The sequence below is a fragment of the Idiotropiscis lumnitzeri genome, chromosome 1, assembly GCF_059441095.1.
Source record: "Idiotropiscis lumnitzeri isolate Australia: NSW breed Sydney's pygmy pipehorse chromosome 1, RoL_Ilum_1.0, whole genome shotgun sequence".
NCBI lineage: Eukaryota > Metazoa > Chordata > Actinopteri > Syngnathiformes > Syngnathidae > Idiotropiscis > Idiotropiscis lumnitzeri.
This window is the reverse complement of record NC_142391.1, coordinates 1,268,763-1,286,360: the sequence shown is the minus strand read 5'-3', so window position 1 is coordinate 1,286,360 and position 17,598 is coordinate 1,268,763. Positions and strand designations below refer to the sequence as shown.

Genomic DNA, 17,598 nt, shown 5'->3' with positions numbered 1-17,598 from the left:
AAAAAATGTAACATTGCTTGTGCGGGTTTTATGGCCAAACATTAAAATGGAGTTATTTGGGGAAAAAGGATTTTCATATTTTTAAAATGTTTACACATGAATTAAAAATGTCTTCAACTGGAAAATGGATGAACAGTTTTACGGCCATGCTTTCCAATGTGATTATTATTATTTTTTTAATTGTTATTTGATTATTTTCATTTGATAAAACTTATGACAATGACACATCAGGTTGAAATATGACTTCAAATGTAAATATACTTTTTGATAAAAATTTCCTTAAAAAAATGTAGTTTAGTTCATTTGTCTAATCTTTAAAATTTTTAGAAATGAAAATCAAAACATTGTGCCGTTAAAACATATTTTATGATGGCATAACGTTTCTATTTCCTCAGCGGGAAAAACAGATGCGTGAGAAGTGTGAGTCACCAAACATGGACGTGAGAACGGAGACGAATGTGAAAGTGAAAAGAAAGTTGCCTTTTCACAGTTGACAAAACACAAACGAGGCAGTGAAGTGAAAAAAAACTCTTTGCTCAAGAAGCAACCCAACCAGTTTTACAAATCAAAAAATATTTGGACCGAGAAAAGTGGAAAAGAGCCAAAAGTGCAAAATTGAGAGCAGATGTTGACGCGCACGCTGGGAAGGATTTCTTTTTTTCTCATCATCACTGATCCCACTGATATACAGTTTTCCCAACAAACAAACAAAAAAATGTGCTTTTAGAGAGTTTAATTCCAATCTAATTTCAACAAAATGAAACGGTGACATCAGAGAGCAGAAAATGTACCTTGAGCCAGCGAACCCCCCCTCTTGGTTCCGCCCCTCAACTATTTTCGCGAAACGCCCCCAAGCCCGCACCCACACGTAACCATTAGCAACCCAAACGGACAAATATCAAACAAGAAGTCAATTCAAAAAAGCAGACTCCTAAACGACAAAGCAATACAACATACAATCAAAATCGTCTGAGTTTTTCCACACTGAATTTTTTTTTTTAATGGCAAACAAATTTAGTGTTTGAAATTTAAATTCATCAACCTCACATTTCCAAATGGAAACAATATAATTTTTTAAACCCCCCCAAAAATGTAAAAAATTTACATTTATTGTGTTTTTTTTTTTTGTGCTCAGATTGAAATTGAAAATTTCTCAACGCTATTTTTGATGTTAAAATAATCTTGTAAAAGTGACAAACAAAAATGCGTTCCGCTTTCAGAACAAAGCTATTCGCTGGGGAAGACGAAGCTGAAGCAGAAGAAGGAGGCGTCCGACAGGCAGTCGGTGCGAACGGCCGCCTCCGTATTGCGGAATAGCGAGCGGCTCTTGTGATGCGGGTCGCTTGTTGCCGTGGTGATCTTGGTCTTCCGCAGTTGGCTGAGCGTGTGCAGGATGCGCTGATGCTCGCGGCCACGCAGCACACCGCGGAACGCCAGCACGGCTGTCAGGTGCCTGGAGCTACATGTGCCACACAAAAAATCAATCAATCAATACAAACAAACAAAAAAAAAAAGAACATGGTCGGGGGCCACAATTTTTATGTAGAAGGCCGGAAGGTCGAGGCCGGAACCGTACCGAGATAGCGGCCGGAAGTCGGGGCGACTGACCGGCAAAAAAGGGTCAAGTGCCCACCTCTGTGGTCAACCTACGCAACATCCGTCATGACAACATCAACGATATAAAGTCCAACATGAGCAGAAATCTAATCTTGTTGCACACTTGAGTACAATGACAATAAAGGGATTTCTAATTTCTAAATACAGGCAACATACAAAACACGATGTATTAGCGACATACACAGTAGATGACAAAAAAAAAAAAAAACTCAACAATGTAAACAATACGTGGAGCAGAGACAACAGAGCACAACAATCATTTGATTAAAAAGATGCTGCTCATTGGCTCTTCTAGAGAGCTTCATTGTTATTTTTTTTAGGGGTGTGCACTGACATGAAGGAAATAGTTTGCGTGCGTTCTAACAAGCGTTTCTTTCTTGTTCTAATGAGCTGCTGCCGAACGAGGTCGTTCGCTCATTCCCTCTCAGCTGATTGGCTGCCTCATCAGAGGCGGTTCCTAATCAAGTGACCGGCGTCAACACGACCTTTACTCAACTGCACTTCCGGCTTTTTTTTTTTTTTCTTTTTTTTTCCTTTTCCTTCGGCGTGTTGATATTTCACCGGCGACTTCCTTCTTGCCGTTTGACAGACGGCAGCCAAGCGCCCACACGCTCGCTCACAAAGAGGGAGCTTTTAATGTCAAGTTCAAACCGCGGCAAGACAAAAAAGGCTCATGTCTTCTTTTTGACCTTTTTGTCTCACCGGTCGAAAATAGCGCCACATTCTTTTTTTGTTTGATTTTCCCCCAAAAATACACGTTCCTTGTTTTGTTTTTTGTTTTTTCACCATAAAAGACGATTTATTCTATTTTATTTCATTTTTCCATCAAATAAAATATTGGACCACAAGAGACAATTTTTCTTTGCCTCTAAAAGTTTTATGATAATGACAACGATGGCGTTTGTACCTGAAGTCCGGGTACTGGTCCAGGAGAGGCTCCAGGTGGTCTTTGATGTCGCTTTTGTTCTTCTGGCCCACAATGTCGCTCAGGTGATCGCCGACGGGGTCCAGCCAGTCCTCCTGCGAGCCCTGAGCCACAACATTTGAGGGGGAAAAATAAATAAAGTTTTCTTTCTGATGCTTCATCCAATCGTCTTGTTTGCGTTCCTGCTCAAAAATGGATTGTTATGAAAACAAGACTTCAAATTGTCTTTGATGTTTGTGAAAACTATTGAATCCGAATTTTGACATGAAAAAAACAATTCTGGAACCCTTTGCTGTCGATGCAAACCTTCCTTATGGCTGTTTGCGAAAAACAAGTATTTTAACGTTGGCTTCTCGAAACTTTCATTCCTAGACCTGAATCGTCTTTGATGTCGCAATTTTTTTTTTTTTATGCCACTTTGACGTTACCATACGCTGGAAGACGTCGGCGAGCTTGGAGCACTGCGCTCGCATCTTGCCGGCCGCCTTGTGGTGTTTGCGGTTCTTGCACGAGTAGTTGTTCTTCATCAGCTGGCCCACGTACTCCTTCAGCACATGGTAGTGCGCCGCGCCGGCCACCTCCTGTCGCAAAACATCCAGTCGGCCCAACGCCATTCGGGATTGGCGCCGTCGGGTTGTCGCGGCCATACCTGGCGGTGCGGCGGCCGCATGGCCTCGCAGCGCCGCGCCAGACGCTCGACGCGAGCGTAGAGGCCGTTGAAGTCGTCGTCGTTTGTCAGCCACTTCCTCGTCATCATCCGGCGCAGGTACGCCTGGAACAACCACAGACTACAATTTGGCGGGAAATTGTCTTTGATGTTTAGCAAAACTCATTCATGAGGCGTGGTAACCTCTCGGGATTGTTTGTATTTGTTGCGGTTATATTCAAGACTTTTTCACTCTTGGAGTACATACCAAGCATCGATACTTTTGATATCGCATATTTCATTTCACACAATGACAAAAAAATGTGACCAAAGAGCTTTCTTTCTGCCACAGCATAGAGACAACTATCGCTGAGGACGACTTACTTGATCGATTATTATTATTATTTTTTTTTGCCTTAAGTCTCAGTGGCTGGTATCAGCAGTCTCCGGCAATTGATACATACAAATAAGGTCCGTATCGGTCCGATACTGAAAACTGATATCGGTGGTCGACCATCACACGTTTTTAGTAAGAATAAATTTGCGTCATTGAAGACTGGAAATTGTCTTTGATGAGAACAAAAGCAACTATGAGTTCAATTTGTTGAAGACTCTAAATTGTATTTACATTAACCCAATCTTAAAAATGTTTGATGTTTTCTTCAAAATATTGTTAAAGCCTAAATTGTCTTTGATGTTCACTAAAATCAGGTATGTTTTTATTTTAAAACGAAAATTGAAAAAAATAAATCAAGTATGTTTTTTTATTTTTATTTTTTAAAAGAAAATTGGGGGAAAAAAATAAAGGAAAAAAAATCCAAGTATATTTGATAAAATTCTGTTCTCCTAAAGGCAGAGAGGGTTCCGTTTTTTTTTTTTTTCGGAGGGTAATCGAGTGCCCGCTATGTAAATATCGTCATTGTGATTTATTTATTTGTCGAAAAGCACGCGAGATGCGAGGGAGGAGAAAGGAGAAGTGTGAAATTGTGAAATCATCATCACGTGAATTAACCAATATTATTCTTTCAGTGCACTTCCCGTTTTTTTCCCCCCCTTCAACCATTTACTGTTGTGACATGTCGTTCATTTTGCTTTTTCTTTCAAACAAAGCAAGCTCATGCGGGATTTCCCCACAAAATAAAAGTAAACGCCTGCGTTATCGCTCCCATTTTCTCCAAATTCCACAACAAATCAATCAGGACATAAAATGACGTGAACTAAATACAACTTGCAAAATAAATCCAAATAAAACAAAAGAAAAATTATTTTCCAGTTGACGTACAGTCCCTTAATATCATGTTTGATGTCATGAATACGATATTTCATAATGACGGCCTTCAAAGCAAATGAAACAAAAACGACACTAAAAGATGCAAAAATGCATTTAAAGAAAAAAAAAAATCATTTTTGTCTTTCATATTGAAAACATTTTATTTTGTTAACATGAATACGTTTGTGTCATTTTATTGCCGGTACTTGGAGCGCTCAGAATTTTTGGGATCAAATTGGATTTTTCCATTTGGAGGACGACAAGGCGTTCTACGGCTCATTGCGAGCTTTTGGGACTGGACTCGTGTGTGGTGGTCAGAACCTGAGCTGTACTTGTGAGATGCTCTTTGGAGGGAGCCCAGTCAGAAAACTGTTACAGTAACCAAGTCTGCTGAAGATCGCGGACAGAAAAGTCAATCAATCCAAAAAATAGCAAATAAAAATCAATCAAACGGCTGTCGCACCTTCACGTCGTCCTTGAATTGCTGCTCGAGGCCTTCTCGGAGGCTCTGCAGGAGCCACGTTACCTCCTTGTTCACGCCGTCCATCTGCTGGGGGCTGGTGTGCGCGTACAACTTTGCAGCGTGGCCTCTAACACACACACACACACACACACACACACACAAACGTTTGTGTGTGTTGTCGATGAGTCGAACGAGTCATGAGGTGAACGGAGGTGAGTGGCAGCAGTTGCGCTGGCGTGGAAACACTTTCTGTTGCCCGTCCGTGTTAGGAGGCGGACAACACGTCCAAACATGTCAATGAGCTCTTGAAAAGTGTCAGGCGCTCATGGAGGAAAAGCAGAATGCCGGCAATGGAGTAGTGCGTGCGCGCGTTTCTTGCAAGTCACGTGACTTACTGCAAGGCGTCAAAGCAGTTGATGTAGGTGACTCGGTATTCGCTCCACAGCGGCTCGTCGGCTCGCAGCGACGAGCAGTGGCGGCGGAACTCGGCGTGGAACCTGCACACGTGCCGTTTGTTGGAAGTCAGTTGAACGCTCAAAATTCCCGCAAACTTAAACACAACCTTTTTCAGATTCACCTGCACAAAATTGGAGCACTTGAAGTGTTCAAATTTCGCATCTTTTTTGAAAAACAAAAAAAAGCAAAGCTATATTTATGGTCATAGCATAACTTGAGCAAATGACGGTTGCGTGATTATTATTTTGTTGCTTTAAAAGTAAATGTCGTAAATGTAATTTTGCTGACCGAGACAATTTGCATCCAGACAAGCATAATAAAAAAAAAAAAAAAAATATTTTGCAGCCTCGGACCGCTCTAAAACTGGACTTTCCCGCCAAAACTACCTTAACCTCCACTTCCATTAAAATATAATAATAATAATATTATGTCTATCATAAACAAAATACCAATTAAGTGAATTCAAAGTAAATAAAAAAATACCAAGACGCAATTTATATCACAAATTTTTTTTTAAAAATATTCTAAAATAATTCAAATGAATAATTGGGAAACTATATAATACATTAACAAAAAAATTGAAAAATAAATAATCGTATGACTTTGTCGGTGTAGAGTGAAGTGTTTCAAGCGAGCAAGCGACTTCGCTGAATTTTAACGTTTGTCTGTTTTGAGACTCAGTTCTCAATTTTCATTGACGTGACGTTTTATTGTGATCCGTTTCATGTACGTTTGCTGTTGACGGACATCACTTTTGTTTCAGCTGAGCTTGTTTGTCAAGTGCAAGACTTTGTGAAGTTGCATAAGAAGCCACCCCCCTCTACTTCTTCTTACGAAAGATTTTCTCACGTTTGCCAAGAGTGAAAAATGCGCTTCCACTTTGGCTTGGTAAACATAATCAGCCTTTCTGTGTCATCGTCAGCGCCGCTTCACCTGACTGAAGAAAATACTGAACCTCTTGGGGAAATCCTTCAGCTCTCCCAAGCAGGCAGCGATCACGTCTCCTTTCAGCTCGGCGTCCACATGTCCGGCGTTCACGACGTTTCCGCTCACTTTCTGCACACACGTCAAAACATGACAGCGTGAGTCTGCTGCCCTCAGCTGGCCATGGAAGCAAATTGCTGCCACGCCAGGAAATTTTTTTAAAAATAAAATAAAATAAAATGGATCATATAAAATATAATTTATCATGTTCAAACATAAGACTGATCACTATCACGTTGAAATGTGAAAGTTACAGATAGGGATTTTTCTGCAGGCGATTCGATGTTTGGCGCAATAGAATTCCCATAACTGGTTCATCAACCGATTAAGTAAGAAAACATATAATGGGAAAAAAAAATAAACCTTTTAAAAAGAGCGGAAAATTAAATCGCTCGGCCAATTAATCGTCCAGGTCCGACTTATCAAGTTCTAACGTGAAACTTATTCGCGTTAAAATGTGAAACTTGTCACATTAAATGTGAAATTGATCATGTAACGTGACATTGACGTTTTTTTTCCCCGCTTTCTGGTCAGACAAGACGCTTGCACGCTCTGAATGTCCGCATGCTGACTTCATACGATGTTAACGATAGAAAGCCAAAGAAAAAGCAAAAGAGTTCACGTTTCTCCGACCGTGCAGATGTCCATGTGGAACATGGAGGTGAGCATGTGGTCGTCGTCCGTGTCGGGAGGCTTCCGGACGCTCCACATCTCCTCGTTCTCCAGCTCCACCAGGCGATCCAGAGTCGCTCTCAAGTCCTCCTGGAACAGTTGGATAATAAAATCACTCAATCCAAAAATAAGGATTTAAAGCGACAATCCACAAGTACCATCAGCGGACCACAAACTCCCTCTAGTGGTACACAAATGAATCATTGCGATTTCTCACTTATGGACAAAAATATATACTGGCCATATATTTTGAAATACTTTCATTGTAAGATTTCATTTTCATTCATTTATTATTTAACGTTTGTCTTACTTAATGTGACACAAGAACAGTGGCGTAGCGCCCCCCCCCCAGCGTCCTCTCTTGATCAGCTGCCATTGAATGGAAGGCACAGACAAAGGTGACGCAACTGTTATGAGGCCACACAATGAAAGAAGACACATTGGAAGGCCACACCACGAAAGGCAAACCAGCTCTAAGGTGACCTAGTGAAAAGCAACACCGTCAAAAGGCCACAGGATGAAAGAAGACACATTGGAAGGTCAAAGTGAAAGTAAATAGGCAGTGGCTACACAATGAATGGCAAACTCGTCATAAGGCTACACAGTGAAAGGCCACAAAATGAAAGACAAACCAGTTAAATGGCTACATGGTGAACGGTAACACAGTGAGTGGTGAAATGCAACACCATCAAAAGGCCACACGATGAAAGAAGAAACATTGGAAGGCCACACAGTGAAAGGCCACAAAATGAAAGACAAACCAGTCAAAATGTGTGAAAGGTGACAAAGTTATAAGGCCACACAATGAAAGAAGACACATTAGAAGGTCAAAGTGAAAGGAAACAGGGAGTGGCTACACAAGGAATGACAAACTAGTTCTAAGGTTACACAGTGAAAGGCTAAGTGGTGAAAGGCGACAATTCGTGGCCACGCGGTGAACGATATCAGAGAGTAACACAGGGAGGAGACGCTTTTCCCCATGTCACCTCTCACTGTGTGGCCACTCGATGACATCACAGCGGCCACGCCCACTCGTTTACCTTGACAGTGCGGCAGAACTTCTCTCTGAGCCTCAGCAGCAAGTCTTGGTCCACGCGCAGGTCGACGTCGACGTGGCTCATGTCGGGCTCCAGGGCGGCACTTCCCATCACCCGCTCGCTGTCGACGGGTGACAAGCGCAGCGTTAGCAACGGAGAACACACACACGCACACACACACACACACACACGACTCGAGCGACACGCAAGAACAAAAGGCGCGCCAGTGACATCACCTCCGTTTATTTTCCGCCATTTTTTTTCTTTTCAAAGTGCGGCTGGAAGTCAGATGTTGGGAACGCCGTCACGCCAGCTGCGGCTGCTGCTTTTGAAAATGCTTCCCACATTCCTGCGCTCTGGCCGCTTATTTTATTACCTTGGAAATGCTTTATTACGTTACTCAACGCAGCGGAAAACCCACCAAGGTTATTAAAGTTAACAAAAACGAATCAAATAACTAAAATCGAAAGACTTTCTTTCAAATAAAACTAAAACTAGCTACATTTTACGTTTGTAAAACGAACAAAAAAACCCTCAACTAAATTCAACGTAACTCTTAGGCACCAAGATGCCGCCAAAGCCCTACTTTTGTCCAAATGAAGCTCCAACACTCACTTTAACATGGTGCCTTGGCACCACGACGCCACAAGACGGCGGGGAAGCACCATCTTAGTTGAAATGAAATGCCTCAAATAATTGCAACCGAATTCTTTTGGCACCAAGACGCCACAAGACAGCATCAAAGCCCTTCTTTTGTCTAAATAAAGCCCACACGTTCAATTTAAAATAGTTCCTTGGCAACAAAATGTCAAAGCAATACAGTGTTGCCTTGAGATAAGAGTGCCTGGACTTATAAGGTTTTCGAGATAAGAGCCATTGCTTGGGCCATTTTTTTATCGCAATGAGTGCAAAAAAATGTTAGCGAGCTGTGCGATATCAGCTTGACAACAACGGGTATACACGCCAGTTGGCGGTACGACACGGCCAAATGCGATGGGCCGCCGAGACGACGTGGCGTTCACTGACCTGCGGTAGCGGTGCACGATCCAGTCCAGCAGGGCGTAGAGGTCCTTGAGCTGCATGGCACGCTCCTCCAGCGTGCGGAGGTGCCGCCTGACGGCGACGTGGTAGCTGCGCACGTACGTAGCGAACACCCGGAAGCTGGGCGGGTAGGACCAACGCAGCTCGCACTTCACCTTCTCCAGATCCTCCACCACCGCCTTCCCCAGAAGGCCGAGGTGGACCGCCAGCCACGAGGCGTTGCTACGCGTGGGAGGAAGGCACAGGAAATAGAAGGTTTCATCGGACAATATGAGCACTTTTCAATCCGGCAAAAAAAAACAAAAAAATGGCTGATTTTAGTCTGTGCTGGGAAGGGGAACTAATACTAAACGGACAAATTGCGATAAACCAGTCCAATGCTCTGCCTGTAATTCAAAACTTAATTGTTGAAAGCGTGAACTAAAATCGGCCGATTAATCAGTTATCGGAATTTTATTCCACCAAATATCATCATCGACGTCGGCCTCAAAAGATGCATGTTAGTCGCAAGTCGCAAGTCCAGACGTCACACAACAGCGGTGCCTTGACATACAAGTTTAATTTGTTCTGTGACCAGACTCGCAACTCAAAACCATCTTTAACAGCAATTTTTTTTTTTTTTTAATAAATACGGAAAATAGCAGTTTTTGCCACATTTCTTGCATCAACTCGGCGGACATTGTGCTGCTCCTTTTGGTGTTCACCCTTTGGCAAACAGGGGGCGGTATAGTACATGCGTAATAAACACACCAATATCAACAGCCGCAATATTCGTTTTGGGGATAAAGAATATATGAATAGAATATTGGCGGTGTGTTTTTTTAATTGTAATTTCAAATGTTTTATTCATTTATTTCCTTCCGCTTTTTATTATCGTTTTAATTATTGTAATGTGCCAAGAAAGGTGCCTGTATTATGACTACAAGTGTTGCTGCACCGTTTGGGTTCAAAGCATTTGAAGTGGCGATAAACAACATGAACTGTCATTTTTTTTTTTTTTTTTTGGGAAGATTGACACACTATGCCGAATGATTTGAGTTGAGCTCACTGCCGCCATACAGCGCCAGTATTGACTTTTTTTTTTTTTGCAAGCAAGCAAGTCAAATGGAAAAAAATAAAAGAAAAGTGGTTCAGTATCTCAAAAAAACCTGAAAGTCAGGACCACACGTATCTGCAGGTGCTGCCACATTTTCTTGACATATGCAATCAGACGACGCCAAAGCGATGATGTCACAAAAACGGCAAATAGTAACAGAGGTTTTTCCAAAAATCTGCAAAGTGGCAAATCTTTCGAATGCCGAAGCGCACGTATGCAGGACATCGCTGTCGTAGTGGCAGCTTGAGTTCCGCGAGCCAACGTTAGCTTTTAGTCAGCCAAGTTTGATACCGACAAAGAAAACCAAAGATGTGTTGACGTGCTCGAGATCGACGTGACACTTGAACGATTTTCAAGTTGGACAATAAACCCGAGTAAAACGATCACACCAAGTAAAGTTAGCGTATCGGCTAACATTAGCTTCCCGGTGACCCCGCGAAGTTGCATCACCGGGTCAAGCTCAAATCAGGAATCAAACTACCGGCACGAGTCCGACCCCTGAGCTCCTCCCACCTGTGGTTCGTCGGCTCCAGGTGGACGCCCTCCACCTTGTCTCGGGCGCCGTGGTCCACCGCCTCCCTCCAGGCATGCATCCAGCTCCCCTGGAGACCGCCGGGTTCCTGGGCCCGCTTGTCCTCCTCCTGGACGATGCGGGCCACGTGGACCAGGAGCCCTTTGTTCCTGGCGGGCAGGGAGACGGAGGTGCGCACGATGGAGGCGATCTTCAGGCGCAGGTCGGCATAAAGGAGGCTCAGGTCCTTCTCCTTCTTGGCCAGCTCCACGGGGGAGTCCTCCTGGTCCAGGCGCAGACGCTCCCGCTGGAACTCCGCCCGTAGCGCGAGCAGGTGGAGGTGCGCCTCCTCCAGGACCTCCATCTCGATCAGCTTGCTGATTTGCATCACTGCCGACGAAAAAATAAATCAATAAATCAAGTGACCGCCTCCAAGGAGTTGAATGTTGAACCACTGGCAATGTTAACCTTTCAAATCCTATTGTGATTCCGATTTGAACCAAATATGCCGTGTGCATGCAGAGCTTTTAATCTGGATCCAATCAAGATTTGCTGATTGTAACAACAAAAACATAAATGTGAAGAGCAAATGCAGAGTTAGAAGATGCATTCAAACCAAAAATTTGAATCTGGATCAGCTTCATTTATATTGCTTTCAATCCAGATCAGATCAGGATTGGGTGATATAAAATCCCAAATAAACATCAACAAATGAACCGTGCAGTAGATCTGCATGAAAGTCAAATTAACGTCCTTGTGACCTGATTGTGATTGTTGTGATGGTGATATTTCCCACTGTCCATGAATGCAACATTTGAGTGCGTTTTCTTTGTTTTTTAACCCCAATCTCACCCGAGAGAGGAACGAGCGGCAATTCGGGCAGCGTGTACGTCTCCTCCATCTCTTCACATGCTTCCTCTTCCTCTTCTTCCTCATCCTCAGCGTCCATCTTGGCCACGCCCTCCTCCTGGACAGCGAGGAAGGCATCCTGCCGCTTGTCCTTCTTGGAGCTGAATCTCAGACTTTGGCGAATGGACGCCCCCTTCTTCAGGAGAGAATCCAGGCGAGCCAAATTGGCTTCTGCGGAAGAGGAGGAACCTCATAAGTGCGAAGCAGACATGCTAGGCGAGTCACTGAGTCGCACACCTGTCCTCGAACACATCGCGGCTTTGCTATTCTGCGCTTGGTCGTCGTCATCGTCTTTGGTCTGGAAGAGCGCCGCCACGCTTCTCAGTGGCGACGTGACGCCTGACAAAACGACAACAAAGCGAGCAGTCAGCGCACGTCCTTCAGGTGACCCGCTCAGGAATGCGCAGATGAGGGCGCCGTGAAAAAGCCATCAGATTGCCTTCAGCCAGTCTGAGAACAAGGAAGCCGAAGAACAAGAAAAGTCCCTTGGTCCTGCAACGGAACTGAACTTTTGAAGACCCCACTAAGCATTTCCAAGAGGTCCAGAAACCTTTGGGGCAGAACTTTTCTGATTGGGAGCTCTTAGTTCCTCCAACTGCAAGTCGCTCCTGGAGGGTCATGGCTTAGTTCCACGGAAGGAAATTGACCCCGGAACCAAGAGCTTTTGTGTATTGGGAACTAAAAGTTCCTGGAACCTCAGGACTCACCGGGAGAATGCGGCGCTCTGACCGGTGTGGATGGCGACTGGTTCTTGGATCCCCTGGACCCCAGGGCGAGCGGACTTTTCTCGGCCGCCAGTCGAATACTACTCCGGAAAGTCTCCAGCACCCCCAACGGCTTCTTGGAGGCGTCGTCGTCATGGTGGAGAGTTTGTGTGCCGGGGTCCATCACTTGGGTCATGTGCGCATGGCGACCAAGCTGGCTCCTGGATACTGAAGGGTACCGATGTGTTAGAAAAGGGGTTCTCAGAACTTTTTACATCAAGATTCAACCCACAAAAATAATGAACTCTAAACGCATCGATAAAATGCGCAATATAAAAATACAGGGCGGAAGTCGGACAGAATGTTAATTAAAAAAAAAAAGGAGACAAAAGTTAATTTTGTAAATTGGAAACATTTAATAAGAAGAAAGGCTCCTCAAAGGATAAAGTCCGCATTCTCAAATTAAAGTCAGAATATTACTTGCTTGGTTTGATTGGTGAAATGACGTCAAGGTTCGCTCGTGGCGATGATGGATTAGTGGAACCGAGTCACGTGACACGGCTGAGGCACAAGTCTCTCTGAGAAAGTAAAACAAATGAACGGCGCAAGCAATAATAAAACTTGTGAGCAGGACATAGCGTCTGCCAGGTAAAGCTAGCGGGTATCGCTAGCAAGCCTTTTAGGTATCGAGTCCTTGCGAAGGCTGCCGAAACCAACCACCGATACCTCAGGGCAAAGAAAATCTGACATCGAGTAAAACAGTGCTTCTCAATTCATTTATGTTACACCCCCCCCTAGCAAGAAGATAATTTGCCCTACCCCCCACCACCCACTCTCCGCCGCAACTATAAATAAATCGCATTTTCGTTGCAAAACAAACCGACACCGTCGAGTTAATACTCGCTGCGCAGAATGGGCAAAAGAGAGCGCCACTGCCAACTACTGGCGTGGATGTGCAATTACACTTTATTGTAGTAAGGCGGGGGGAAAAAGCATGTTCTCCAAGGTCACCCCCCCCCCACACACACACACACACACACACACATTACCTACTTTTGTCATTTCAGTGTAGGTTAGCGTTGTACATTTCTCTGCAGTAGTGCGTAGCTTCAGTGTCAAAGTTCATTTAACGTAGAGGAACTTGTCGCTTCGCTTGCTCCATTTTGCAAGTTGGCCAACACTGGATTTTTTTTGTTTACACGTAACATGTCCACCTGTCCTGTCAACATCGCGGCAGGAGCGTTGACTTGCAGAACTCGTTTCGTCTTGCCTCGCACTCAAAAGTCTTTGCGTCCGCAATTCAAGCTGCGGAAACGTCAGCGATCACACAAATCATAGCAAGTGCAACCAAGAATGTCCTCCAGCAACGGCAAAGTTTCATTTGAGGGAGGAAAATACACAAATATGTACAATATTTAGATGCATTAGGGATGGGCGATAATTCAATATCAAAATGTATCGCAATTAACACGTGATTGATATCAATAGAAAATTTGATTCAATCAAATATTAAATTCTGTCTATTTTTTCCTACTGGTCCTTATTTTCCACCTTAAAAAAAAGAAAAAAAATCAGCCACTTCATGAAAAGTAACAGATTTATAGAGCAAAACTAAACATTAGCTTGTATGATCTAAAATCTTAAAGTCTGAAAACACCATTCAAGTTATGCTCAAATTTATGATTACTATAAAATGTTCTTTAATGGTGAAGCTGCATTTAGCCTTTATGCTTCACAAAAACGGAATAAACTACCAACAGAAGTGAAGACTGCCCAGAGTGTAAATGCTTTTAAATCCAAGATAAAAAAGTGACTTTTTCTCCCCCCTCAGACGTTTGATTAAGGTCCTCCAAACCATTTGAAATCATTTTTTCCCTTTTAGATATTTTCGTAAATTTATTTACTTTAAAATGATTTTTTTAAGTTTTCTGTGAAAGCCTTTAAATGTTATCGACGTACATTTTTTAGTCCTTTTTGTCAGCTACTTTTTGCAAAATGCATATCTTTATCAGTCCTTTCAGTTGTTGAAGACCAACGACAGAAAATTCAGAAGAAATCAAACAAAAGCACCTTTTATCACTTACCTGCTCAGCTCAGGTAGAAGAACAGCAACTCACTTTCGTTTCTTCAGCTGCTTTCATTTTGTGTACACGAAAGTGAAAAAGACAACGTGTCGAATCACAATGCAGCCAAAACGTTTTGTGAAAAAAAACGTAAGAAAGAAAGAACAGGAATGACAACGAAGGGAGAGTGCCAAAGAAATGCCAAAGATCACCTTCATGCGTCCAGTTAATCATTACACGCGCGCACACGGGCGCGCGCGCGCACACCGTGTAAAAGTCACGGAATGTGCTATAATTTATCCTCACTTGGCGTTTAGAGGCGCATTTTGAATCCTTTTTCTCTCTTGTTGGAATGTAGCATTTAAAGGAAGCGCCAGTGTTGCCTTTACGTGCCCTCGGAAATGTCAAGTCACAAGCCCCGTCAACGCTTCGGGGAGCAAAATCAAAACAAAATCATCATCGTCACAAATGATGTCATATGTTGTTTGAATTTGGAGAGCGGAACCTGATTTGGCCACAAAGAATTCAAACAGAACTTTTGCACTTGAATACTCCAGGAAGAACAACGAGTCATCGAAGGGATGCATTGTCGCTGTTGTCCACTAGAGGGAACTATGCGCACGGTGGATTTCCTCGATGACGTCACAGACAGTCAATTGATACACTTGATTTACATTGATGGAGTGTGAAGTAAGAATAAATATGTATATATTAAAATAACACCATATAATAGGCTACTGTTCAACTTGTGAATTACATACTTTATTTGCTAATATTGCAATTATTTTTTAAACAATTTGCAATTATAATAATTATAATCAGTACCAAAATAACCTTTGAATTTTTACTTCTATCCTTTTGTCTTTTCTGACTTTCTTCACTTCTCTCATACTGTTTGTTTTTCTTTACATGTAGACATTTTAAATTCTCATTATTAATAGTAACATCAAAGTGTAATTCCTGTTTATTGATCTCAATATATATATATATATACAACAACCTGAAAGGCTTTTTACTTTTGTACTGAAAAATATTTATAATAAACAGTAGCTGTACACAAAAATATATTGTGTAGCATTGTATTATTATTATTAATTTAGATTTTTTTTTACCAGTATTTGTCCTCTTCTGTAGGAGAAGCATGTGTGTAATGCCTTCTTATTTTCTTTCCACGCTAATCCTGAATGGATTTAACCCTGCAGGAGGTATCTGTCTATACATATGGATGTGATAATCTGCCATTATTCATGGATTTTATGGAACGACCGAGTCTTAATTCACAACAACACCAACAGTGAACCTCAGATTAGAGTTCCATTACGACGTGCGTGTGCATGTTTGTGTTTGTTCTGGTGTGCATGCCTGTGTGTTGTTCATTGTGAGGAAATAAAATCCATACCGTCTTTATAATGTTCTTGTTCCTCCCTGCCATTTTTCGAAATTGTGCTTGTTTGTAGTTGGCAGTGAGAAGTATTCCGTGTAACATGGAGCCATTTTAACGTCTTTAGAATTTTTTTTTGTCACCGAAGAGATGACGCGGGGAAAAAAATGGTAATCTGTATGTTTATGTAATAAACGAGCAGTCTTCAAGTTTAACATTTCATTAGTCTAATAGCATGTTTGCCAAAGTCATGTTTTATTTACTGTGACAATATTAACAAAAAAAAAGATTCTAGCTGTTTCTGAGATAGTTGTTCAATTTATTTTGGCCGCAGTTGTACTTCTGACAGGGAGTCGGCTGTGATCGCTCTCACGGTGGCGCAGACCTCCATATCTCAGATCCGCTGGCCTGTGCTGGTTTGCAAAACGTCTCCACATGCAGTTACAGCGTTTCCTGCGTAGGATTTACGCCAAAAACAGAACCCCTAATGTCTATAAATAATCTGTCATGTATTCCCACCACATCAGGATTTTTACACTTGTATGACAATTACCAAAAATATGATCAAAAGCATTGCCTGTTTTTTTGTGATGGATTTTTTTTTTTTGTGTTTCCATTATATCCTCTTTAGAAAAATTTGTTTTGAGCAGTTCCACGCTAGAAGATGATGAGGCTCATCATCATCATCATGAAGTGCGAAGCTGAGCCGAGAAGGCGACAAAGAGGAGGTCTCACTTGGGTGACCCTCAGCATGCCAAGCGTCAATCACGCAGCAGACAGGAAATGAAAAAAGATAAGAGACAAGAGACGATGCATCGCCTTTCATGCCATTGCCCTCTTCATATTCATAATCATCTCCATTATGCGCACAGACTGGCTGGATACTAAACTGATATTATAAACGCTTCAGCATTTGAATGCGCGTGCATGTTTTTTGTTGTTGTTGTTTTTAAAATCGTTTCACCCCCTCCAGAGCTCTGTGATTCAAATATTTGTACTCCATCTTGCCCCCGGTACACGCAAGCTGTCACTCCGAATGATTTCTTATTTATTTGATTATTATTTGTCTCCTGCGCACGCCGCTTGTTATTATTCATCTCATGACTCATCTTATAAAGGTCACAATGGCAGTGGACATTTACTTCTACAAGGCAAGGCAAGACAGGGAAGATTTATTTATTCGAGCGCATTTCATACGCAAGTTAACTCAATGTGCTTCCCTGAATGAAAACAAGATTGAGACGGGAGACAAGGCAGTGGGGGGGAGCTGCGATTAGTCGAGTCGGGGCATTGATGGAAGTACTTCCTCCTCTGTGCTTCCTAAAATAACCCTCATACACGCACGCACACGCACACGCACGCACGCGCACGCGCACACAGCCTCCTTTGCCCCACTACGACCAAGCGGGTATCCCAGCTGTGAGACGGCTTGTCAGAACTACACACACACACATACACACACACCCCCACACACCCTCCTCCTCAATGTCAAAACATCGTCCCACTCTCCTCCTCCATGAAATATTGCTTTCATCTTTTTCCATTGTATTCGGAGGTAACAAGACCCGGCAGCAAATTTCACGACGTATATTTACCACATGCCCTTATAAACATTTGCCATCGTGTGTCTCCGAGTTCCCCCGCAAAAGACAAATGATACAATTATTGAGAATCATGTTCCTGTTTTCTGTCGGTCTGCCCGGCTTTGGTCTACGGTCCACCGCCCAAGTCGGGTTCTCGAGAGCCCCGTTCGAGCCTGTTTTGGATGTCTCTCCGCCTCCAACACACTTGATTCAAATGATCGTGATCAGACTTCTCTGAGA

At 42.8% G+C, this 17,598-nt stretch overlaps 1 protein-coding gene across 8 annotated transcripts; it reads right to left on the bottom strand.

Moving 5' to 3' along the window:
* Positions 1-716: 716 nt before the first annotated feature.
* Positions 717-14,772, bottom strand: exoc3l4 (exocyst complex component 3-like 4). Of its 8 annotated transcripts, none has more exons than XM_088309523.1 (17): positions 14,607-14,772; positions 14,416-14,462; positions 13,385-13,636; positions 12,335-12,909; positions 11,865-11,966; positions 11,571-11,798; positions 10,721-11,108; positions 9,097-9,333; positions 8,074-8,191; positions 6,995-7,123; positions 6,333-6,433; positions 5,317-5,418; positions 4,922-5,048; positions 3,192-3,314; positions 2,976-3,123; positions 2,525-2,646; positions 717-1,459 (listed from the first exon to the last, which is right to left on the bottom strand). In XM_088309523.1, exons 4-17 carry the CDS (start codon positions 12,525-12,527, stop codon positions 1,217-1,219), a joined length of 2,361 nt encoding a protein of 786 aa, XP_088165649.1. In that variant the 5' UTR covers positions 12,528-12,909; positions 13,385-13,636; positions 14,416-14,462; positions 14,607-14,772; the 3' UTR covers positions 717-1,216. The 8 variants fall into 8 exon arrangements, with proteins under 8 accessions (XP_088165649.1, XP_088165639.1, XP_088165657.1 ...); XM_088309513.1 differs by having other exon boundaries at positions 12,335-12,559; positions 12,816-12,909; positions 14,416-14,756; XM_088309531.1 differs by lacking the exon at positions 13,385-13,636.
* Positions 14,773-17,598: the final 2,826 nt, after the last annotated feature.

What these genes read in the sequence shown, in the direction of transcription:
- exoc3l4 (XM_088309523.1), bottom strand. Translation starts at nt 12,527, where the DNA reads ATGACCCAAGTGATGGACCCCGGCACACAAACTCTCCACCATGACGAC. An exon ending in CGCGATGTGTTCGAGGACAG is followed by an intron (nt 11,799 to 11,864) that starts GTGTGCGACTCA and finishes CCTCTTCCGCAG; the next exon opens with AAGCCAATTTGGCTCGCCTG. An exon ending in CTGGAGCCGACGAACCACAG is followed by an intron (nt 9,334 to 10,720) that starts GTGGGAGGAGCT and finishes TCCCACGCGTAG; the next exon opens with CAACGCCTCGTGGCTGGCGG.